We start from the raw sequence: 18133 nt of genomic DNA, 5'->3' as shown, positions 1-18133 counted from the left end.
AAATGTTTTCATCCAATAAAAAGTGACGTGTTTCATTAAACTGCTGTGTTGACTTCCTGTTCAAACTGCGGTGAAGAGATGAAGACGTGGCATCATCACAGTGCTTTTTATTTGTTTCTTAGGAAATATTCTCTGATTTTTTTGTCAAATGTTTGTTCAGACTGAACGAGAAGTGAAGTTTAGAGGTGGAACATCCGCCGAAATAAAAACGTGAGTGAAGACTAGTGTACGAAGAGTACAAGGATAAAAACAACTGACAAAGCCAAACTTTTCCACACTAGGGGTCGACCGATGTGGCTTTTTCTTCGGCTGATGCCAATAATGATCTTTAGAAATCAGAGCAGCCGAGGGCCAATATTGAAGAGGCTCGCTGTCAGTGACACTAAAGTAGAACCATCTACTGGAGCCCACGTCTAATAAGCAGTGACAATTAAACTAACTCACGACCGAATGTTACTGAGTAGGCATGAAGTGCAAACACGGGGTTACTTTTCTGTCCCTGCAAACTAAATTTAGCCCCTGGTTTAGATCTGCAGCTCCTCAGGACTTCCTGGTCTCCTGGGAAAGCTGCAACTAAAACATGCTGCACTGGCAAAAATGGACTTCACGTTGAGTCTGAACAAATTTCAACACTTCACACAACAACAACAACAGTTATAACCACATGCACTGTCACAAAAAACCAGCAAGATTGGCCTTTCAACTTGTGAAACGAGTATTTACTGCTTTCTTTCATTTTTAATACAACACAGCTCTGATCCCTGCACATTCTGATCATTTACATTTTCTTATACTAAACTATTAGCACTTTTATCAATAAGTTATCATTGTTGCAATTGGGAATATACTTTAGATTTGTATATACATCATTTTCTACAAAACTCAACTGTGACTGCCGACTGAAGCGAAATGTTTCCACGAGCCACCTGGAGCTGTGTGCTGAGATTGTCACTATAAAACAGTCCGGGCAGAGAAGAAGAAGGGAGTGTGTGAGACCAGGTAGTGTGAAGTCAGAGTGGTTGACCTTTGACCTCTGCTACATCTCTGTCCAACTGCTCCCCCACTGCTGTTAGCTCCTCCCTCTGTTGCAGCAGCCGGACTCCAGCCTCTTGCAGCCGCTCGTTCAGCTCCAGATACCGACGACACTGCTGGAACCTCAGGTCCACGTCACTGTCCAAAGTCTTGGGTGAGTCTGAACAGAAAGACAGGTGATAATTATTTACCTGGTATTTATCTGTAATAAAATCTTAAAGCTGCTGCTGCCCCCTCCCTGTCCACTGACTATGCGGGTCTATATGGACTCACCTTGTCCAGTCTGCTCCAGGACGCTGAAGACCGGATCATTGGGAGCAGCTCGGCTGATGTCCTCCAACATCTGGTCCACAGTGGGGGGCTCGGGACGACTGGGCAGCACCACCCGCTTCTTATTTTTTGAGCTGCTACTCATCGTGCTGCAGATCCAGCTCCACCTCATGCAAATGAAACACAAGCCAAGTCCTGTTTTAATGAGGCAGAACGACACATTTCATAGTTTAGATATAAAAATGAATAATGTTTATGTAAAATTAATAAAAGCTGCTGCAAACCAATTACAACCTGTCCCTCCACATGGTCCATGTTACCGTTGGTTAACTGACCTCTAATATCTCCCTCTGTTTAATATCTGTTCAACTTATTGACAATATTTACTGTAGGACTAGAATATAACATTTTAAGGTTTTAAATTAATTACACTTAACAGAAATATGAGAAACAATCTGGAAAAAATCTACATGAAAAAGAGGCTAAAAGCCACAAAGGCTCATCTTGGCCCTTCCTATAAAATAAGAAAACAAAAACTAGTGAATAATACAAGAAAACGCAAATAAAACCAATTAACTACAACAAAACAGAATCCAAATCATCCATCCATCATCTAGACCCCCTTAGTCCTAACCAGGGTCCCAGGGATCAGCTGGAGCCTATCCCAGCTCTCTCTGGGTGAAAGGCAGGGGTCCACCCTGGACAGGTCCCCAGTCCATCACAGGGCCACATAGAGACCAACAACCTCACACACTCACACTCACTCCTATGGGCAATTTAGAGTCACCAATCAACCTGACATACATGTTTTTGGACTGTGGGAGGAAACCAGAGGACCTGGAGAAAACCCACACAAGCACAGGGAGAACATGCAGACTCCACACAGAAAGGCCCGTGATGGGTTTCAGACCAGGAACCTTCTTGCTGTGAGGCAACAGGGCTGACCACTAAACCACCATCCAACTACTATAAGAGCAAATTTTAATTTCAGCTTGTAATTATTCAAAGAACATGCTGTTATATGTGTAATGTGTAACAAGTCCATGATTTCGCTTCTCTGAATCTAGTGAGAACTGGTCATCGACCTGGGAAACATGAGATTCAAAGAACTTCTAGTTTAATAATTATGTATTTTAGATCCACTGCAGAAACAAGATGAAAAATGTTTAGGGACATCAGCCCTCTACAGCTTTACTGACAAAGACACGTATCTGAAATATGTTGATGCTATAAATGGAAAGAATCATTTTTTGAAACAAAGGAGCTGATGGAGCACAAGGCTCAGAACGAGGTCGATGGAGAGATGTTGAGCATGTACTAGGCCACACTAAGTTACAATAAGACAAATGGGGATAAAGTACAACGTAAACAACCACAATGGAGGAGATGTCTTAGTTTTCTTATGATGAAATAGATTTAGATATTTTGTTAGGTCAATATGTTCTTTCCAATTTAGTTTAGCATCAACAATAACTCCAAGGAATTTTGTAGACTCTGCCTGCCTTCAGTGATAACTTTGTACTGGAATTTATGGCAACACTAAATAAAATAGAAGATCTCCTAACACTTAAAGAGAATTTGTTGAGCCTGAGCCATTCACCATACAGAGCTAGTTCAGCTTTACCTCACTCATTGTGTACTAATGTGTCATGATTAATTTAGGTCAGGCGTGTCCAATCCTGGTCCTCCAGGGCCACTGTCCTGCCTGTTTTCCAGCTATCCCTGCCCTACCCACTGCTCATTACCTGGATCAGGTGTGTTCAGCCAGTCAGAAGCTGGGGGATACCATTTCACTTTGTGTTCCCTCACTTCCACCCTCATCTGAGATGGTATCTTTCAGATTCTAATGGACTGAACCCACCTGATCCAGGTAATCAGCAGTGGGTAGAGCAGGGATAGTTGGGAAACAAGCAGGACAGTGGCCCTCGAGGACCAGGATTGGACACCCCTGCATTAGGTAAATCACTGACAAAGATCAAGAACAGTAAAGGTCCAAGCACAGACCCTTGTGTAACGCCACACAGTAAACGGGCCAGTTCTCGCACCTTCCCTGAAACTTTTGTTTTCTTTGAAATGTCTGACTCTAATAGAGAAAAGACTGAAGAACATTCCAGAGCTGCTTCCAGGAACACCCCGAGAACAAATCAACCAAGAAACCACTAAACCCATAACCAACACACAAATTCAGCTCAGTGGTCTCTGTCATCCTTCAGCACAACCCGCTGAGGACACCGGTGCTTACTAGCTGCATAAAACAGAGCCGAATTCCAGAACAGGTCATCAGGTTTACTAAACGGTTTTGGTTTAAGGTCAAATGTAGTGTTATATTTGCTGATACTCGCTTAATATTTAATTTTACGGACTACTAAACGGATTTCGGCATCTGGTTTTAACAAACCAGAGACCGATGAGCCACATGTGTTTGTCGCTGCTTACCCGACTTTAGTCGTCTTCCTGCAGACTTCCGGAGAGCCTGAGCTCGAGTCCGGCCGGTCTGTAAAACCTAAACCGGACTACAGGCCAGAAACTGAGCCGCTTCTGCTGAAAACGCCTGAACTGTTCGTCAAACTCAAAATCTCTACGCTGCTGCACTGAGATCCTGCACGTCACGTCAACGTGTTACTTCCTACGTCATTGCGTCTACAGTAGACACACGCAAGCCACGCCCCTTTCGTCTTCTTCGAGGTTTTTATCGGCAGCTGGCATCGATGGTTGGCCCATTACCGCCCCCACGCGTGGGTCTGACCCTTAAACCGAACTCCGGGATTCCAGACCCAATTCATTTGTTGTTTCCTGCAAATGTCAAAAGTTAATTAGTGTATGGGACTATGAAAAACCCATTTTAGGTCAGCATTTGTTAAAAGCCAAATCAATAACGCTGTGGAAATGCCTGATGTGCTTCCGGTTGTGTTGGCCTATTTTCCTTTACTGCATTTTCCTCCATAGCAAGCAAACAAATCGTTTGGTTCATTATTGTACCTTATGCTCAGATAGTCTGTGGGTCCTCTGTCTCCCTCTGCTGGTTCGGTCCAGTTCCTCCACTCACACGCCTGTAAATGGACTCAGGTGCAGCGACCAGCCCGCACAAAAATTTACATTGTGGAATTCACTGATACACATGAATGGGAGCCATTAACAGAAAAGGTGGACTCAAGTAGGTTTGAGGTACTTCTACTTTATGACAGATGTTTTACTGCATGTACTTTCCTAATTACAGTTTTCATGCCCTTCCTGTCCTGAGTGGTGAAGCTTTATGAAGCTGAGAGGGGAAATGAGAGAAACTGGAGATGAAAATTCAGAGTCCGGTCAGTGGCTGAACTGGCTGGAGCATTTTATTTTATTCAGATTAGTACTTTTTATTTCCCATCATTGAGTATTTTATATCATGGCCATAATCTGATTGGTGTGTATAAACAAAAATATGAACACGTCATGAAAATAAGACAAAGTGTCTCTGATGTGAAGCAGCCAGACATCCTGCACCTGCAGACTGACAGATTCTCTCAGAAACAACCTGGATTACTTGCACCGCCTGCAGTGGTGTAGCTGCTGCAGCCGGTTCAGATATTATATTATTATAATACCCAAACTAAACACAAAGAAACAGCAGATACAAAAAGGAAAAGTTGCACCGGTCTGACCTAGAACCTGCAGCTGTTACTTAGTTTACCAGTAGGAGGCGACACTGACATGTTCACACCTGCAGGTGGACTGGGGCACCTGGCTGCAGACTAAGATGATGAACTGTGACCAAGATTTGGAGAAGTGCCCCGCTGCAGCGGTCCTGTCTGGGTAAACAGCATCAGGCTAAACTCTATGACTTCCTGCTGAGGCCGGCAGTCCGCCACCTCGTCTGTCACTGTTCCTCCTGTAGGTGGTGCAGGTTTGTTCAGACTGAATTTGCAGCCTGACAAATGTGACCTAGTAACTGGTTCCAGGTGCTTTACATCCAAATAAATAAACAAATCCATAATACGAACTAAAGACATTGAAAACAAGAGTAAGAAACCGTGTGTGGAGAATCAGAGTCAGTTTTCTAACTGCAGCAGACTGGGATAGAAATATAAGATTTCTGATGTAAAAAAGATGCTTTTTTCATGTCACAGTGCTGGATCTGTCAGGATGAAGAGGGAAACCTGTGCTCCTCTCCCTCAGTGAGGCTCCTCCTCCTTTCTGCATCACCAGACTGAAAAACAGGAAGCAGTCAGGACAAAATGTGGTAATGTATTTAATTGGTTTGTTATTGGTCTGCTGGAAAAAAAACACAGATTACAGTTAAAGAATCATTTATTTCAATGAATAAAATGAGAGCAGCAGGAAAATCCTTCAGATACACAAACCAGCACATTAAAGTCTACACACACCACATGGTCACAACAGGACAGGAGATCATGTGAACTGGGTACATCACCAAGGGTGTCAGGAGAACCACACTGATGAGCTAACACTAGACCAGGTCTAACTAGATCAGGTCTAACTAGACCAGGTCTAACCACAACACTGTAGCTGGAACAGCAACTAGAAGAGAACACATTAACCAGCAACACTGTCAGGCCACGTTATACAAAGTATATATAAAGTGGTATATAAAGTACTTCAAATTAGAAGTATATAAGGTAGTTAACGTCAGCTACCCAGCAGTATATAAAGTACTTCAGATTAGAAGTATATAAGGTAGTTAAAGTCAGCTACCCAGCGGTATATAAAGTACTTCAAATTAGAAGTATATAAGGTAGTTAACGTCAGCTACCCAGCGGTATATAAAGTACTTCAGATTAGAAGTATATAAGGTAGTTAACGTCAGCTACCCAGCGGTACATAAAGTACTTCAAATTAGAAGTATATAAGGTCGTTAACGTCAGCTACCCAGCGGTACATAAAGTACTTCAAATTAGAAGTATATAAGGTCGTTAACGTCAGCTACCCAGCGGTACATAAAGTACTTCAGATTAGAAGTATATAAGGTAGTTAACGTCAGCTACCCAGCGGTACATAAAGTACTTCAAATTAGAAGTATATAAGGTAGTTAACGTCAGCTACCCAGCGGTACATAAAGTACTTCAGATTAGAAGTATATAAGGTAGTTAACGTCAGCTACCCAGCGGTATATAAAGTACTTCAAATTAGAAGTATATAAGGTAGTTAACGTCAGCTACCCAGCGGTATATAAAGTACTTCAGATTAGAAGTATATAAGGTAGTTAACGTCAGCTACCCAGCGGTATATAAAGTACTTCAAATTAGAAGTATATAAGGTAGTTAACGTCAGCTACCCAGCGGTGCATAAAGTACTTCAGATTAGAAGTATATAAGGTAGTTAAAGTCAGCTACCCAGCGGTATATAAAGTACTTCAGATTAGAAGTATATAAGGTAGTTAACGTCAGCTACCCAGCGGTATATAAAGTACTTCAGATTAGAAGTATATAAGGTAGTTAACGTCAGCTACCCAGCGGTATATAAAGTACTTCAGATTAGAAGTATATAAGGTAGTTAACGTCAGCTACCCAGCGGTATATAAAGTACTTCAAATTAGAAGTATATAAGGTAGTTAAAGTCAGCTACCCAGCGGTATATAAAGTACTTCAGATTAGAAGTATATAAGGTAGTTAACGTCAGCTACCCAGCGGTGCATAAAGTACTTCAGATTAGAAGTATATAAGGTAGTTAACGTCAGCTACCCAGCGGTACATAAAGTACTTCAGATTAGAAGTATATAAGGTAGTTAACGTCAGCTACCCAGCGGTATATAAAGTACTTCAGATTAGAAGTATATAAGGTAGTTAACGTCAGCTACCCAGCGGTATATAAAGTACTTCAAATTAGAAGTATATAAGGTAGTTAACGTCAGCTCCACCTTTACCAGGTCTGCCCAGGTCTGCCCAGGTCTTTGTGGAGGACCCTGCGAGCTCCATTTCTATGCTGGGCCACTGATGTTCTACGAGGTTCACACAGATTCTCTTCAGGCCACACTAACTGTCAAACACACTACAGATCCAGCAACAGACCAGTTCACTCACCATTAACCCAGGAAGGGCTGGAACAGTAACAGGGCAGCTGGTTAGAACAGATATTCATGGTCCATATGAACAGTTTATTTATGTTCCACAGAGCAGCTTTCTCTCCCATCAGAACATGAACAGGAAACAGATTCACCTGTGAACTCACCCTGTAACAAACAGCCTGTAACGGACACATGGCTGATGTAACGATGAGTCCTGGTCAGAACAGCGTCAAATAATTCACAGAGAAATGAATGTTTTGTGTTAGACTGTTAGCCTAGCTTAGCATAAACACTGGAAGTGGGGGGAAACTGCTAGCCTGGTTTGTCAGCTGACTGTCGTGAGGCCGGTCATTGACTGTACTCAAACCAAACATGAAGCCACAGCTGACTGAGACCAAACTCTGCTGAACACGACTGTGAAGGGATTTAAAGATTTAAACGTCTGGAAAAGGATGAAATGAACAATCACACATTGTGAGCAGGTGTGGAGGAGTGAAAGCTTTGACCAACCTTCATCATCATCATCATCATCATCATCATCACAGCTGTACACTGGCTGACGTACCTCCTGTCGTTCTGCACTCGGCTGTGAAGGAGGGACTTTGGCTGCTGGTGTCTCCGTTGATGAACTGGGTAAACTCTTAGCTTCAGGCTGAGCGACTGGCGGCACCGGGGTCACCAGAGCTTTATTCTTCACCAGAGTGGACAGGACTGGAGAGACAGAAGACAGAGGAGGAATATTTAATCCAGGATTTACAAATCCCTGACAGTGGTGTGGTCTGGTCTGCACCTTCTCTGGTGAAGTTCTCGGCGGCGCTCATGGCCTTCCCGCTCAGGTCGCTCACCATGTTGTCCACCATGGCCTCGTGGCGGAGGAAGACGGGTCGAACCACTTTGTTGTAGATGATCTGGGAGCCGTTCCAGGAAATTGGGGCCATGCACCACAACAGGAAGAGACACTGGACCACAGTGGACAGACTGATGAGGATTACTGGACTCATTTTTATTTATTTTTTTAAATGATGGCAAAGGATCATTGGTTGTGAGGTGTTCTCACCTTGAAAGCGTAGTAAAATGGAAACCAATAGAGGAAAATATCAGAGAAGAACTCGCCCAGACTGAAGACACCGTACACGACCCAGTACGTCAGCCATTTTGTGTCGTCCTCTTTGCTTGCACTTTCGATGGCTTTGATTCTGCAGGTGTAAGTGGAAACAGTCAGTTTGCCTGATTTGATACCTGTGATCACGTAACATTGTCCCCGTTCGGCCTCATTAAAATTGGACTTTTCATCTTATTGAACCAACAGCAGCTCAGTGAAAACAGTGGCCTCACTTCCTGCTGCTGGACTGCACATGTTTCAGCTGCTCACACACACAGTTTGAGGACGACTTCACCTGGTGTAGAAACCACTGACACTCCACCTGTGCACCAGACACACTCAGGTATCTAGTTCTAACATTAGCTAAGCTAAACTAGCAGTAACATTAAAGTGAATGGAGCACAGTGATGGCAGCTCTGAGGGTCTTAGTCTCACAGCCACAGTCCAGGACCTGAAGAGCCACCTGTCAATCAACAAAGCTCCTATAAGACTCCTGCAGAAGAACTTCCAACATCAGCACCAGTTCACCTATTAAAGGTCTGAATCAAGAGCCTGAGACCAGAATGTGTCTGACTCACAGAAGCTGGTGCTTGTTGAACAGGACTCGTGGATGCAGGATTTTCTGGAGCCATCATTAAGTGTCTGACAGCGACACTGATCTGTAAGACACTTCTACACTGGCTTCAGACGTGGACTCAGAAGCCTGGTTAAATTAGAGGAGTCTCTGCTGGCTGTTAATTAGACTGACAACGTTTTATTGACCTGTCCAGGGTGGACCCCTGCCTTTCACCCAGAGAGAGCTGGGATAGGCTCCAGCAGGTCCCTGGGACCCTGGTTAAGGAATGCGGGGGTATAGATGATGGATGGATGGATTATTGAAGGTTGTTTGAAATGACTATGGTCTCTGTCCAGGTCGATGTTTTTGTGAACAGCAGAACCAAGCTCTTATTAAAGACAGACAGTCCTCATGAATGTGGCGTTTATCATGGACATGTGGGAACGAGCTGTTTGTAACAAGTTTGTGCATAAATCTGATCAAAGACATGACAAGCAGATCACTGTCAAAACAAGAACTACTCACGAATAGTAGGCAGGGTAGACAAAACCGATCAGGTTGCAGAGGAGGGAGGCACCATATCCATACACCAGGTAGAGTCCGGTCAGCGAGACGGCACCTGGACGAGACACGGGGACAGACTTGCTGACACAAGTCCTGGCACAAACCATGATGTTTTTAATGTAGTGTATGTATTCTCTATGTCCCTCCAGAGCCCAGACTGATTGACCTTTGACCCTGGAAATCTGGAGAAACAAAGTGAGGCTGAGCTCTAACTCTGCCTGAGGTGAAAGAATCCAGGCAGCAGAGGAGAGAGGCTGCACGGACTGTGAGGGCAGAGGAAGTGGGCTTCAGTGTTCACAGCTTTGTGCACTGCTGCTGTTAGACTGTTAGCCATGCTAGCTGCTGCAGGTGATGCACCCTCCTGCTTTCAGGTGGATTTTAGTCTAGGCTCCAGCTGATCCCTGTGACCCTAAAATAGGAATAAGCGAGTGTAGATAATGGTTGGATGGATTTTAGTCCGACTGCACCTTAATGCTGGACACTTAACTTGTGTAAACTCGACTGCTGCAGAAACTGAAGTGGCAGAAACGTAACTGGATGCTCATCAGTTTCAGACAATTCAGGACGAGTCGTCAGGCCAAAGTTTCAGCATCATGTTAGGTATCTTATTGTGTCCTCCACATTATTGTTCTGCTTTGCTTTTGTCATGATGGAGAAAGCAAAAAAGAAAAGACAGAAACATTAAAGGAATAGTTACGATGGAAGAAAACTCTTTTAAAGAAAATAGCCTCATGAGAAAACACTTCAGATCTGGTTCTTCATCTATTCTTTGAGTTATAAATCCAGTAAATCCAAATATTTTACTTTCCCATTCATCTGAAAACATCAGCTTGGAGCTGTGTGCTTATGTTCTAAAACGTTCTGCCACACTGAACCTCCTCAGGTCACTGAGGGAAACGACCGACAGACATGACGTGGTGTAAAACGTGTCCTACCTCTGATCAGCTTATGCTGCTGCTCACACATGGAGGCCGCTCTGCTCTGCTGCGTGTCCCTGTGGGTAATCAGCTTTAGCTGTGTGGGGACAGCCTGCACCAGGCACGGCTCTGACCTCCTGTTACTGATCATGAGCTTCAGTGTGGTTTGAATAGACTGCTGTTCCCTGCTCCTCTGCACAGCCAGTGTCTAACACACTGAGTCTGCATCAGACCTATCAGGGTTTATCACCTCTAATCACCCAGAGCGCCCCCGTGTGGTCTCACACTCCAACTGCACTGGCTTCAGTCTGTCCTTACATGCGTTTATACATGCACCCACTCATCCAAAGCTACAGACACAAACACAGACTCTCTAGTGACTTTCCCAAAAAACTCAGGGAGAGTTTTTAGATTTTAGCTAAGTTGTGTTTTAACTTTGTTTCAGTGCTGCTGGATAAAAACCCTGATGTGAAGCAGCCAAAGGCAGAACCTGCTGAGATCATCCACCTACATAGTCATTTGGCTTTAAATGAGCAGAGTATCATTCAAACATTCAACTGCTCTTCAGTCTGGAAGGGAAAACACTGAACTGTTCAGGAAAGTGAAGCGAACCCTCTGGAAACATCTTTATAATGAGCCACATACCCAGTGCAATGATCTTCTTCTTTATCCCGGTTTTCTCCTCCAACTTCCCCAGAAGGTCTGTCACCACATTTTTCTCATTCAGGAACTTATCAGCTCGGTCTCTGATGGAGGAGAGGAAGTCCAGCAGCCCCATGGTCCTCAATCAGGTCCTCAGGTACCAGAGGAGTCAGAGGGAACCGACAAGTGTGACAGAGAAAACACTGCACAGTGTAATCCTCTGACAGCAGCAATCAGCTTTACTGAGGATGAAGAGGAGGGAGGAGGAGAGGAGAGGAGAGGAAAACAGAAGAGAGGAAAGAAAATCGGAGAGAGGAGGGGAGGAGAGAAAATAGAGGAGAGAGGAGAGGAGAGGAGAAGTGTGAATTAAAGGACATATCCAGGTCACTAAGTGTGAATCAAAGGACATATCCAGGACAATAAGTGTGAATCAAAGGACATATCCAGGACAATAAGTGTGAATCAAAGGACATATCCAGGACAATAAGTGTGAATCAAAGGACATATCCAGGACAATAAGTGTGAATCAAAGGACATATCCAGGACAATAAGTGTGAATCAAAGGACATATCCAGGACAATAAGTGTGAATCAAAGGACATATCCAGGACAATAAGTGTGAATCAAAGGACATATCCAGGACAATAAGTGTGAATCAAAGGACATATCCAGGACAATAAGTGTGAATCAAAGGACATATCCAGGACAATAAGTGTGAATCAAAGGACATATCCAGGACAATAAGTGTGAATCAAAGGACATATCCAGGACAATAAGTGTGAATCAAAGGACATATCCAGGACAATAAGTGTGAATCAAAGGACATATCCAGGACAATAAGTGTGAATCAAAGGACATATCCAGGACAATAAGTGTGAATCAAAGGACATATCCAGGACAATAAGTGTGAATCAAAGGACATATCCAGGACAATAAGTGTGAATCAAAGGACATATCCAGGACAATAAGTGTGAATTAAAGGACATATCCAGGTCACTAAGTGTGAATTAAAGGACATATCCAGGTCACTAAGTGTGAATTAAAGGACATATCCAGGTCACTAAGTGTGAATTAAAGGACATATCCAGGACAATAAGTGTGAATTAAAGGACATATCCAGGTCACTAAGTGTGAATTAAAGGACATATCCAGGACAATAAGTGTGAATTAAAGGACATATCCAGGACAATAAGTGTGAATTAAAGGACATATCCAGGACAATAAGTGTGAATTAAAGGACATATCCAGGACAATAAGTGTGAATTAAAGGACATATCCAGGACAATAAGTGTGAATTAAAGGACATATCCAGGACAATAAGTGTGAATTAAAGGACATATCCAGGACAATAATAACTCTAAGGTTTCTCTCAGTTGGGCTGGAGGACAAACTAAAGTAGCTACATATCTACAGAAGATATTCCTTAGAGCCACATGTTTTCCTCTGCCTACTCAGGAGCCTTTGAATCTGCTGTTTCCTTGTTGAGGTGTCCTAACCTCCTCCCTGAGCGTGATGACAGGACGACAGCAGCGGCAGAGGAGGGGGATGAGCCTCTCCGGAGGAATGCGTCCTGCAGGCCGACACACGTCTCCCCACAGTCATGTAAGCAGATAAGAAACCTCCGACAGAACCTTCTGAGTGGAGAGCACAGATCTGCAGAGAGGAGATGAGAGGATACCGAGCCATCAAGTACACTTTGTTCATCTGCTGCTACGTCTTCTGGGTGAGTCTGGGAGCAGACTGTCGGTCAGATACGTCACTTCACACTTTCATTATTGAGCTCGCGTTCAGCAGGACACATGTTGCACAATATGGTTCTACTGCAACACCCAAGACACTCGTCTGATAGGAAGAGCTCGGTCTGAGGACGCTAAATATTTCTGTCATTAGAGTTTGAGATTCTCCTGCCTCTTTTACTCATGAATGTTTTATACAGTGAACCAGTGATAACAGGGTTGATTTGTCAGATCAGAAGTGTTATCACATGATATGACCAAAAGTATGTGGACAGTGTGGGTGTGTGTCTCTCCCCAGAGACTTTTCTAACCACCTGCATGGAAATGGTTTTCAATCTGTTTCCCATGGTAGGATTTTGGTTTTGGTTCAGAAACAGAGTCACAGCTTGGAAACAAGAACTCTGTCCTGCCAATCTGTGGACTGGAGGTTTTGTCCAGATGGTGAGAAGAGTCTTTGGGGCTTGTAGAGACTTCCAGAGCTACAGAACAGGTTTTTAAATCTCCTAAACTGATACACAAACTTGGGCTCAGCCATTTAACACAGATGATATTTTTACTGAGGCCTGTTTGTGGCATGAGAAGTGAGTGTGCTTTTTAATGGGAGTCAAACCAACCAGCCCGTCGACGTCACTGAAGGTGGAATCTCTGTGAGTGAAAACAGTTTGTGGAGGGTGGAAGAGACTCGCTGCAGGGAAACAGTCACAGTAAAACTTCATACAACTCACTAAGATAAATATGGACATTTGATCGAAGCCAATTTAACTTAACATTTCTGGTTTATATTCTCACACAACAGATTCACATCTTTCTCAAGCTCCGTCAACTTAAAGCTGCAATAACAAACTGAGCGAACATATCAGCACCTCTGTAACCGGATGCTGGACTTGTTGTTATGAGCTGGAGTGTAGAGGGTCAGTGTTGCATTGTGGGCCCAGGCCCTTATGACTGACAGGTGAGGTCACGGCCCAGGTCATGTCGTGTGTTTGCTGCAGGTTGTGAGCGCCGTCCTCATAGCGGTGGGAATCTACGCCAAAATCGCCAAGGAGACAGGTCAGTTGGAAAATAATAAGAGACCAGTGAGTTTTGGTGAGTGACACATGTGGTTCTGATACAAAAACCTTATCAGACACGTATCAGCCTGGGTCTTCTCTGTGTGCAGATGTGGTCGACACCCTGACCGTGGATCCGGCTCTGCTGTTGATCGTCGTGGGCTCGGTGATGTTCCTCATCACCTTCCTCGGGTGTTTCGGGGCGTTGCGTAACGCCACCTGCCTGCTGAAGATGGTATTTATTCAAATTTAAAAATCAACACCACAATGTAAAAATACTCCATTATAAGTAAAGTAAGACCTAAGTAAAAGTTCTGTACTTAATCTGCAGTAAAAGGTCTCCTGTGATTGATAACTGGCCCTGAGATGATCAGATTATTGATCCTGAGTCGTCAAAGCCTCAGCAGCATTTTCATGTTGCAGGTGCTGCAGGTGGAGCCAGTTAGTTTAGTCCAGTGGTTCCCAACCTGTGGGGCTGTGCTCCTCTAAAGGGTCACCATATAAACCTGAGGGGTCCTTCATGATTATTAATATTTACTTTAAACTTCTCACTGATCCTTGATTGTCTTTTAAAGGAAACCGTGTGAGAGCTTTTGAGGTGAAGTGTCTTTGTTTGGTGGAACTGATAAAAAAAAAAAAAAAACACTAATTTAATCTTTATCAGCTTCTTCCTTTTACAAATCAATCACTGATCTTAGTCAGTACCTGCAGCTGTCAGATAGATGCAGCGCAGTAAAAAGTATTGTATGAGTACGAAGCACTGTAACACGGAAAAACAAACATTAACAACATTAACAACATTGTTGTCCGTGTCACTTCTTACCGTTCACCCTGTTCGTTCCTGCAGTTCCTGGGGATCCTGGCGTCCGTCCTCTTCCTGCAGATCTCAGCTGGAGTCGTGGGATATCTCTTCACAGACATGGTAACATCACTCTGCTCCGAGGACAGAAACTATCAGGAAATATCAGCACTGGAACAAGTACTCTGATTTTATGCTACAGTGAAAGCAGTAAAACTACAGCAAAGTGTATTTAACAAGTAAAATCTTACTGTATTTAAAAGTTGAAAATATGCTTAAAGTAGCAAAAGTAAGCAGCTGGTAAAGGTGGAGCTAATTTTAATGAATGAGTAGTTTGTCTGTTTACTCTGGAGATCGATAAAGTTTTATCTTCATTTATAAAAATACTATATAATTTAAAATGAGTCATCAGATAAATAAAATGCAGTAAAATTCCCTGTGACATGTAGTCAAGTAGCAGAAATCCAGAAAAATGCAGTACTTGAGTAAAGTACTTGTGACGTTTGTGTGTTAATTAAAACCAGACTTGATGCTGTTGTGGTTCAGGTGATGGAGAGGACGGAGAAGCTGATGATGAAGGCCATCATCCGCTACAGGGAGGACCAGGACCTGGAGAACGCCATCGACTTCATCCAGAAGAAGGTGAAGAAGAAGAGCAGTGTCTGTCCTGAGTGACTGAGGGAAATAAATACGTTTTTCTATGAGAAACTCTGGTGGGAGCAGGTTCATTTTATCAATGAAAACTATGAGAACAAATTTAGCTTTTTTCCACAGCACAGAATAACAAAACATTACGTCTCTTTGTTGGACAAACACGAGACTAAACATGATGAAAATTGGACTTTAGCTTTTGTTGACTAACAAAAATCCAATTAGTAAAATTCGGCTAAAACTGAATGAAGTCTGGTGGGTAGTGAGTGACTGCTGTGTTTGCAGTTTCAGTGCTGTGGGGTTGAAAGTTATAAGGACTGGTCCCAGAACGTCTACTTCAAGTGTTCGGACACCAACCCCAGTCTGGAGGCCTGCGGAGTCCCCTTCTCCTGCTGCATTCGCCTGCAGAACCAGGTGAGCACCTGTCGGTCTGTGGCTTCACCAGCAGGTTTCTAATTGAATTTTAAGTCAAACTGAAGGAAGCCTGGTTGGAGCTCAGCACAGATGTTTTATCCATTAACCATTTTGTCTACAACATGTCAGACAATAATAAAACACGTCTCATCAAACTGCCCAAAACCTTGTTTTGTTTCCTTCAAACACATTACCTTTCCATATTTGAGTAGAAATATTTTAATGTCAGAATTCCAGTTTGAGATTTTGACACAAAACTCCTCCACAGAGCATTTCATCCTGTGCAGAGAAATCAGCCTCAGCTTGTTTTGGGAAATCTGAAAAGGTTTAAACACCATCACCTGCAGAGAGTCCAGGGCAGCTGGAAGTTGAGGAGTAGAAATAGTTTTTAGAGGAGACTGACAGGAGGTGGGAAAAGACAAAGACAGTATGTCTCTCACCTGCAGACCGTGCGGAACACCATGTGTGGTTATGGGAAGCAGCAGCTGGAGGAACGTTTGGCCCAAAAGAACATCTTCACCACCGGCTGCCTGCAGCAAATCATCTGGTGGGCTAAGAACAACCTGCTGCTGGTGGCCGGTCTGACCGCCGGCCTGCTGCTGCTCGAGGTAAGACCAGGCCACATCCAGCCAGACCAAGACATATTCACTGAGTGTTCCTCAGAGCTGGTGCTGAAACCTGCTCCAGATAGAGTCTGATTTCCTGCTAAAACGACACAACGTTGATAGAAACAGAAAAACCAAACACACAGCGAACCAGCTGGTTAATGAAGCAAAGCCCATCAGTTTCTTATCTGCTTGTGCTTCCTGTGGCAGGTCCTCATGATCGGTCTGGCTGCTGCTCAGATCTGCAGTATAAAGAGAGTCGAACTAACAAAGAAAGAAAATGCAGCCAGGAGCCAGTCCCAGAGGAAGGAGAGCTACTGGTATCCTGCTTTTGCAAACTTTGACGACGAATAAAATCAGCACCTGAAACATCCGAGGCTGATCAGAAAAAAAGGGATGATGGCTCAGAGAGCAAGAAGAAGCTGAGGAGAAAAGCAGCGACTCATTGTCTGTTTCACTGTGAACTTGTATTTTGGATATTTTGGTTATGTGTGAGGCTCAGACTGTGGGTCAACGGGGTTAACGTGGTTCTCCAGGAGCCTCTGACCTGCTGCTTCTTGTCTTCAAGGCAGAAAGAAACAAATTGCATTTTTATTCTAGTAGAGATCTGTTATTCGGTCGTAACGTAAAGAGAAATGCATGTGTCAGGAAACATAGAGAATACAGGTAGAAGGAGGAAATACTCGTTTTGTTTTAGTTTCAGGACAAAATAGTCCCATTCGTTCCTGGCCCATAATCCTTCAGGGGCACAGGAAAACAGGAAACCACAGAATTAAAACATTTGGTCCATAGTCTTGAAAACTAAAATAACAACAACATATATCATGGATACAGCAGCTGCCTTGTTTTTGTGACACGTTTCCCAACCAGATTCTGCACAGAGGTGACCAGAGGTGGATCAGATGAACATTTCAAGCTATTAACATTAAATTCTTATTTACATAAAACACATGAATGTAAAGGAAAGTCAGTTTTGTCACTGTTAGCATCATGATAATTCTACTTTATACTATAAGAAGCTGTTCAAAACTAAAGTACATTTATTAACGTGTGTTGTGTTTTCTGACTGGGATTCTGGTGAGAATAAAGCTTCATAATTTGTTATTTACTTCATGGTCTGACACCAGGTTTCTGCCTCTTGTACTTATCTGACAGCATCTTAATGTGACACACTGCTCTCAATGCTGAGGCTTTCCATTAACGTCCTTGAGGAGAGAAACTCCCAGCATGCAAAGCCAGGAGACCCCTCAGTAAACCCAGTTAATCCCTGTTGTTCCTCCCTGCCTAAATCTTCATTGTGACTTGAATCTGTTGTGGATTAGAGTGTGAGGCACCTGTGGCTGCGTGTTGTTGCAGGGATTCAGTCCCGTGCATCCTCACGCTCGGTTTATTGGATTAATGAGCCCAGGTCTTGGTGAGGGGTCAGAATTAGCTGCAGTGGCCTCTTTCATCCAACAGTGATGTGTTCCCTCTGCAGCTTCTCACTGGGGCCTTCAGGACATTAAAATATTATCCTGGTTCATTGTCCCATTAGACTCTCTGTGTCAACTAGCAGAACTCTGAGACTTGCCTAAAACTCTGGACAGATCCAGAAGGAAATTCTGAATTCTGCATCCCTGCTTCATGCTAAGCTAAGCTAAACTAAGCTAAGCTAAGCTAAGCTAAGCTAAACTAAGAGTATCCTGATTACAGCCGTGTACCCAGGATGATACTGATCTCATCACAGCAGGCTGGTCCCTAAACACTGAACAATCTGACTTTATCCTTAAGGCAACACAATGGATCTGTTTCACTCC

The 18133-nt window shown here is 43.5% G+C and overlaps 3 protein-coding genes across 5 annotated transcripts; 1 reads left to right on the top strand and 2 right to left on the bottom strand.

Annotated features, from left to right (window-relative positions):
• Window positions 1-151: 151 nt before the first annotated feature.
• Window positions 152-3917, bottom strand: c4h19orf25 (chromosome 4 C19orf25 homolog). 2 transcript variants are annotated; one of them, XM_026323057.2, is made up of 3 exons: window positions 3739-3917; window positions 1306-1497; window positions 152-1192 (listed from the first exon to the last, which is right to left on the bottom strand). In XM_026323057.2, the coding sequence occupies exons 2-3, from the start codon at window positions 1472-1474 to the stop codon at window positions 1011-1013; spliced, it is 351 nt and encodes a 116-aa protein (XP_026178842.1). In that variant the 5' UTR covers window positions 1475-1497; window positions 3739-3917; the 3' UTR covers window positions 152-1010. The 2 variants fall into 2 exon arrangements, with proteins under 2 accessions (XP_026178842.1, XP_026178843.1); XM_026323058.2 differs by having other exon boundaries at window positions 1306-1469.
• A 3404-nt stretch (window positions 3918-7321) lies between these two features.
• Window positions 7322-11220, bottom strand: LOC113139619 (receptor expression-enhancing protein 6-like). The gene is made up of 7 exons (XM_026322917.1): window positions 11088-11220; window positions 9487-9580; window positions 8361-8499; window positions 8094-8262; window positions 7814-8014; window positions 7468-7517; window positions 7322-7336 (listed from the first exon to the last, which is right to left on the bottom strand). The coding sequence occupies exons 1-7, from the start codon at window positions 11218-11220 to the stop codon at window positions 7322-7324; spliced, it is 801 nt and encodes a 266-aa protein (XP_026178702.1).
• A 1402-nt stretch (window positions 11221-12622) lies between these two features.
• Window positions 12623-17401, top strand: LOC113139915 (tetraspanin-33). 2 transcript variants are annotated; one of them, XM_026323546.1, is made up of 8 exons: window positions 12623-12806; window positions 13812-13869; window positions 13979-14103; window positions 14716-14790; window positions 15214-15309; window positions 15610-15732; window positions 16179-16340; window positions 16548-17401. In XM_026323546.1, exons 1-8 carry the CDS (start codon window positions 12750-12752, stop codon window positions 16689-16691), a joined length of 840 nt encoding a protein of 279 aa, XP_026179331.1. In that variant the 5' UTR covers window positions 12623-12749; the 3' UTR covers window positions 16692-17401. The 2 variants fall into 2 exon arrangements, with proteins under 2 accessions (XP_026179331.1, XP_026179330.1); XM_026323545.1 differs by having other exon boundaries at window positions 12750-12806; window positions 15604-15732.
• The last annotated feature ends 732 nt before the right edge of the window (window positions 17402-18133 follow it).

Source organism: Mastacembelus armatus, chromosome 4, assembly GCF_900324485.2.
Source record: "Mastacembelus armatus chromosome 4, fMasArm1.2, whole genome shotgun sequence".
In the NCBI taxonomy this organism is placed as follows: Eukaryota; Metazoa; Chordata; class Actinopteri; order Synbranchiformes; family Mastacembelidae; genus Mastacembelus; species Mastacembelus armatus.
Note: the sequence above shows the minus strand (reverse complement) of the source record. Positions and strands in the feature narration are given on the sequence as shown.

Bases quoted from the DNA above. Each gene is read 5' to 3' on its own strand.
- c4h19orf25 (XM_026323057.2), bottom strand. From the start codon at position 1,474: ATGAGGTGGAGCTGGATCTGCAGCACGATGAGTAGCAGCTCAAAAAAT. The intron at 1,193-1,305 runs GTGAGTCCATAT...CTTTCTGTTCAG, and splicing joins CCTGGAGCAGACTGGACAAG to ACTCACCCAAGACTTTGGAC.
- LOC113139619 (XM_026322917.1), bottom strand. From the start codon at position 11,220: ATGGGGCTGCTGGACTTCCTCTCCTCCATCAGAGACCGAGCTGATAAG. The intron at 9,581-11,087 runs GTATGTGGCTCA...TGTCTCGTCCAG, and splicing joins GAAGAAGATCATTGCACTGG to GTGCCGTCTCGCTGACCGGA. The intron at 7,518-7,813 runs GTTGGTCAAAGC...TGTTCTGACCAG, and splicing joins TGATGATGATGATGATGAAG to GACTCATCGTTACATCAGCC.
- LOC113139915 (XM_026323545.1), top strand. From the start codon at position 12,750: ATGAGAGGATACCGAGCCATCAAGTACACTTTGTTCATCTGCTGCTAC. The intron at 14,791-15,213 runs GTAACATCACTC...GTTGTGGTTCAG, and splicing joins GATATCTCTTCACAGACATG to GTGATGGAGAGGACGGAGAA. The intron at 16,341-16,547 runs GTAAGACCAGGC...TTCCTGTGGCAG, and splicing joins CCGGCCTGCTGCTGCTCGAG to GTCCTCATGATCGGTCTGGC.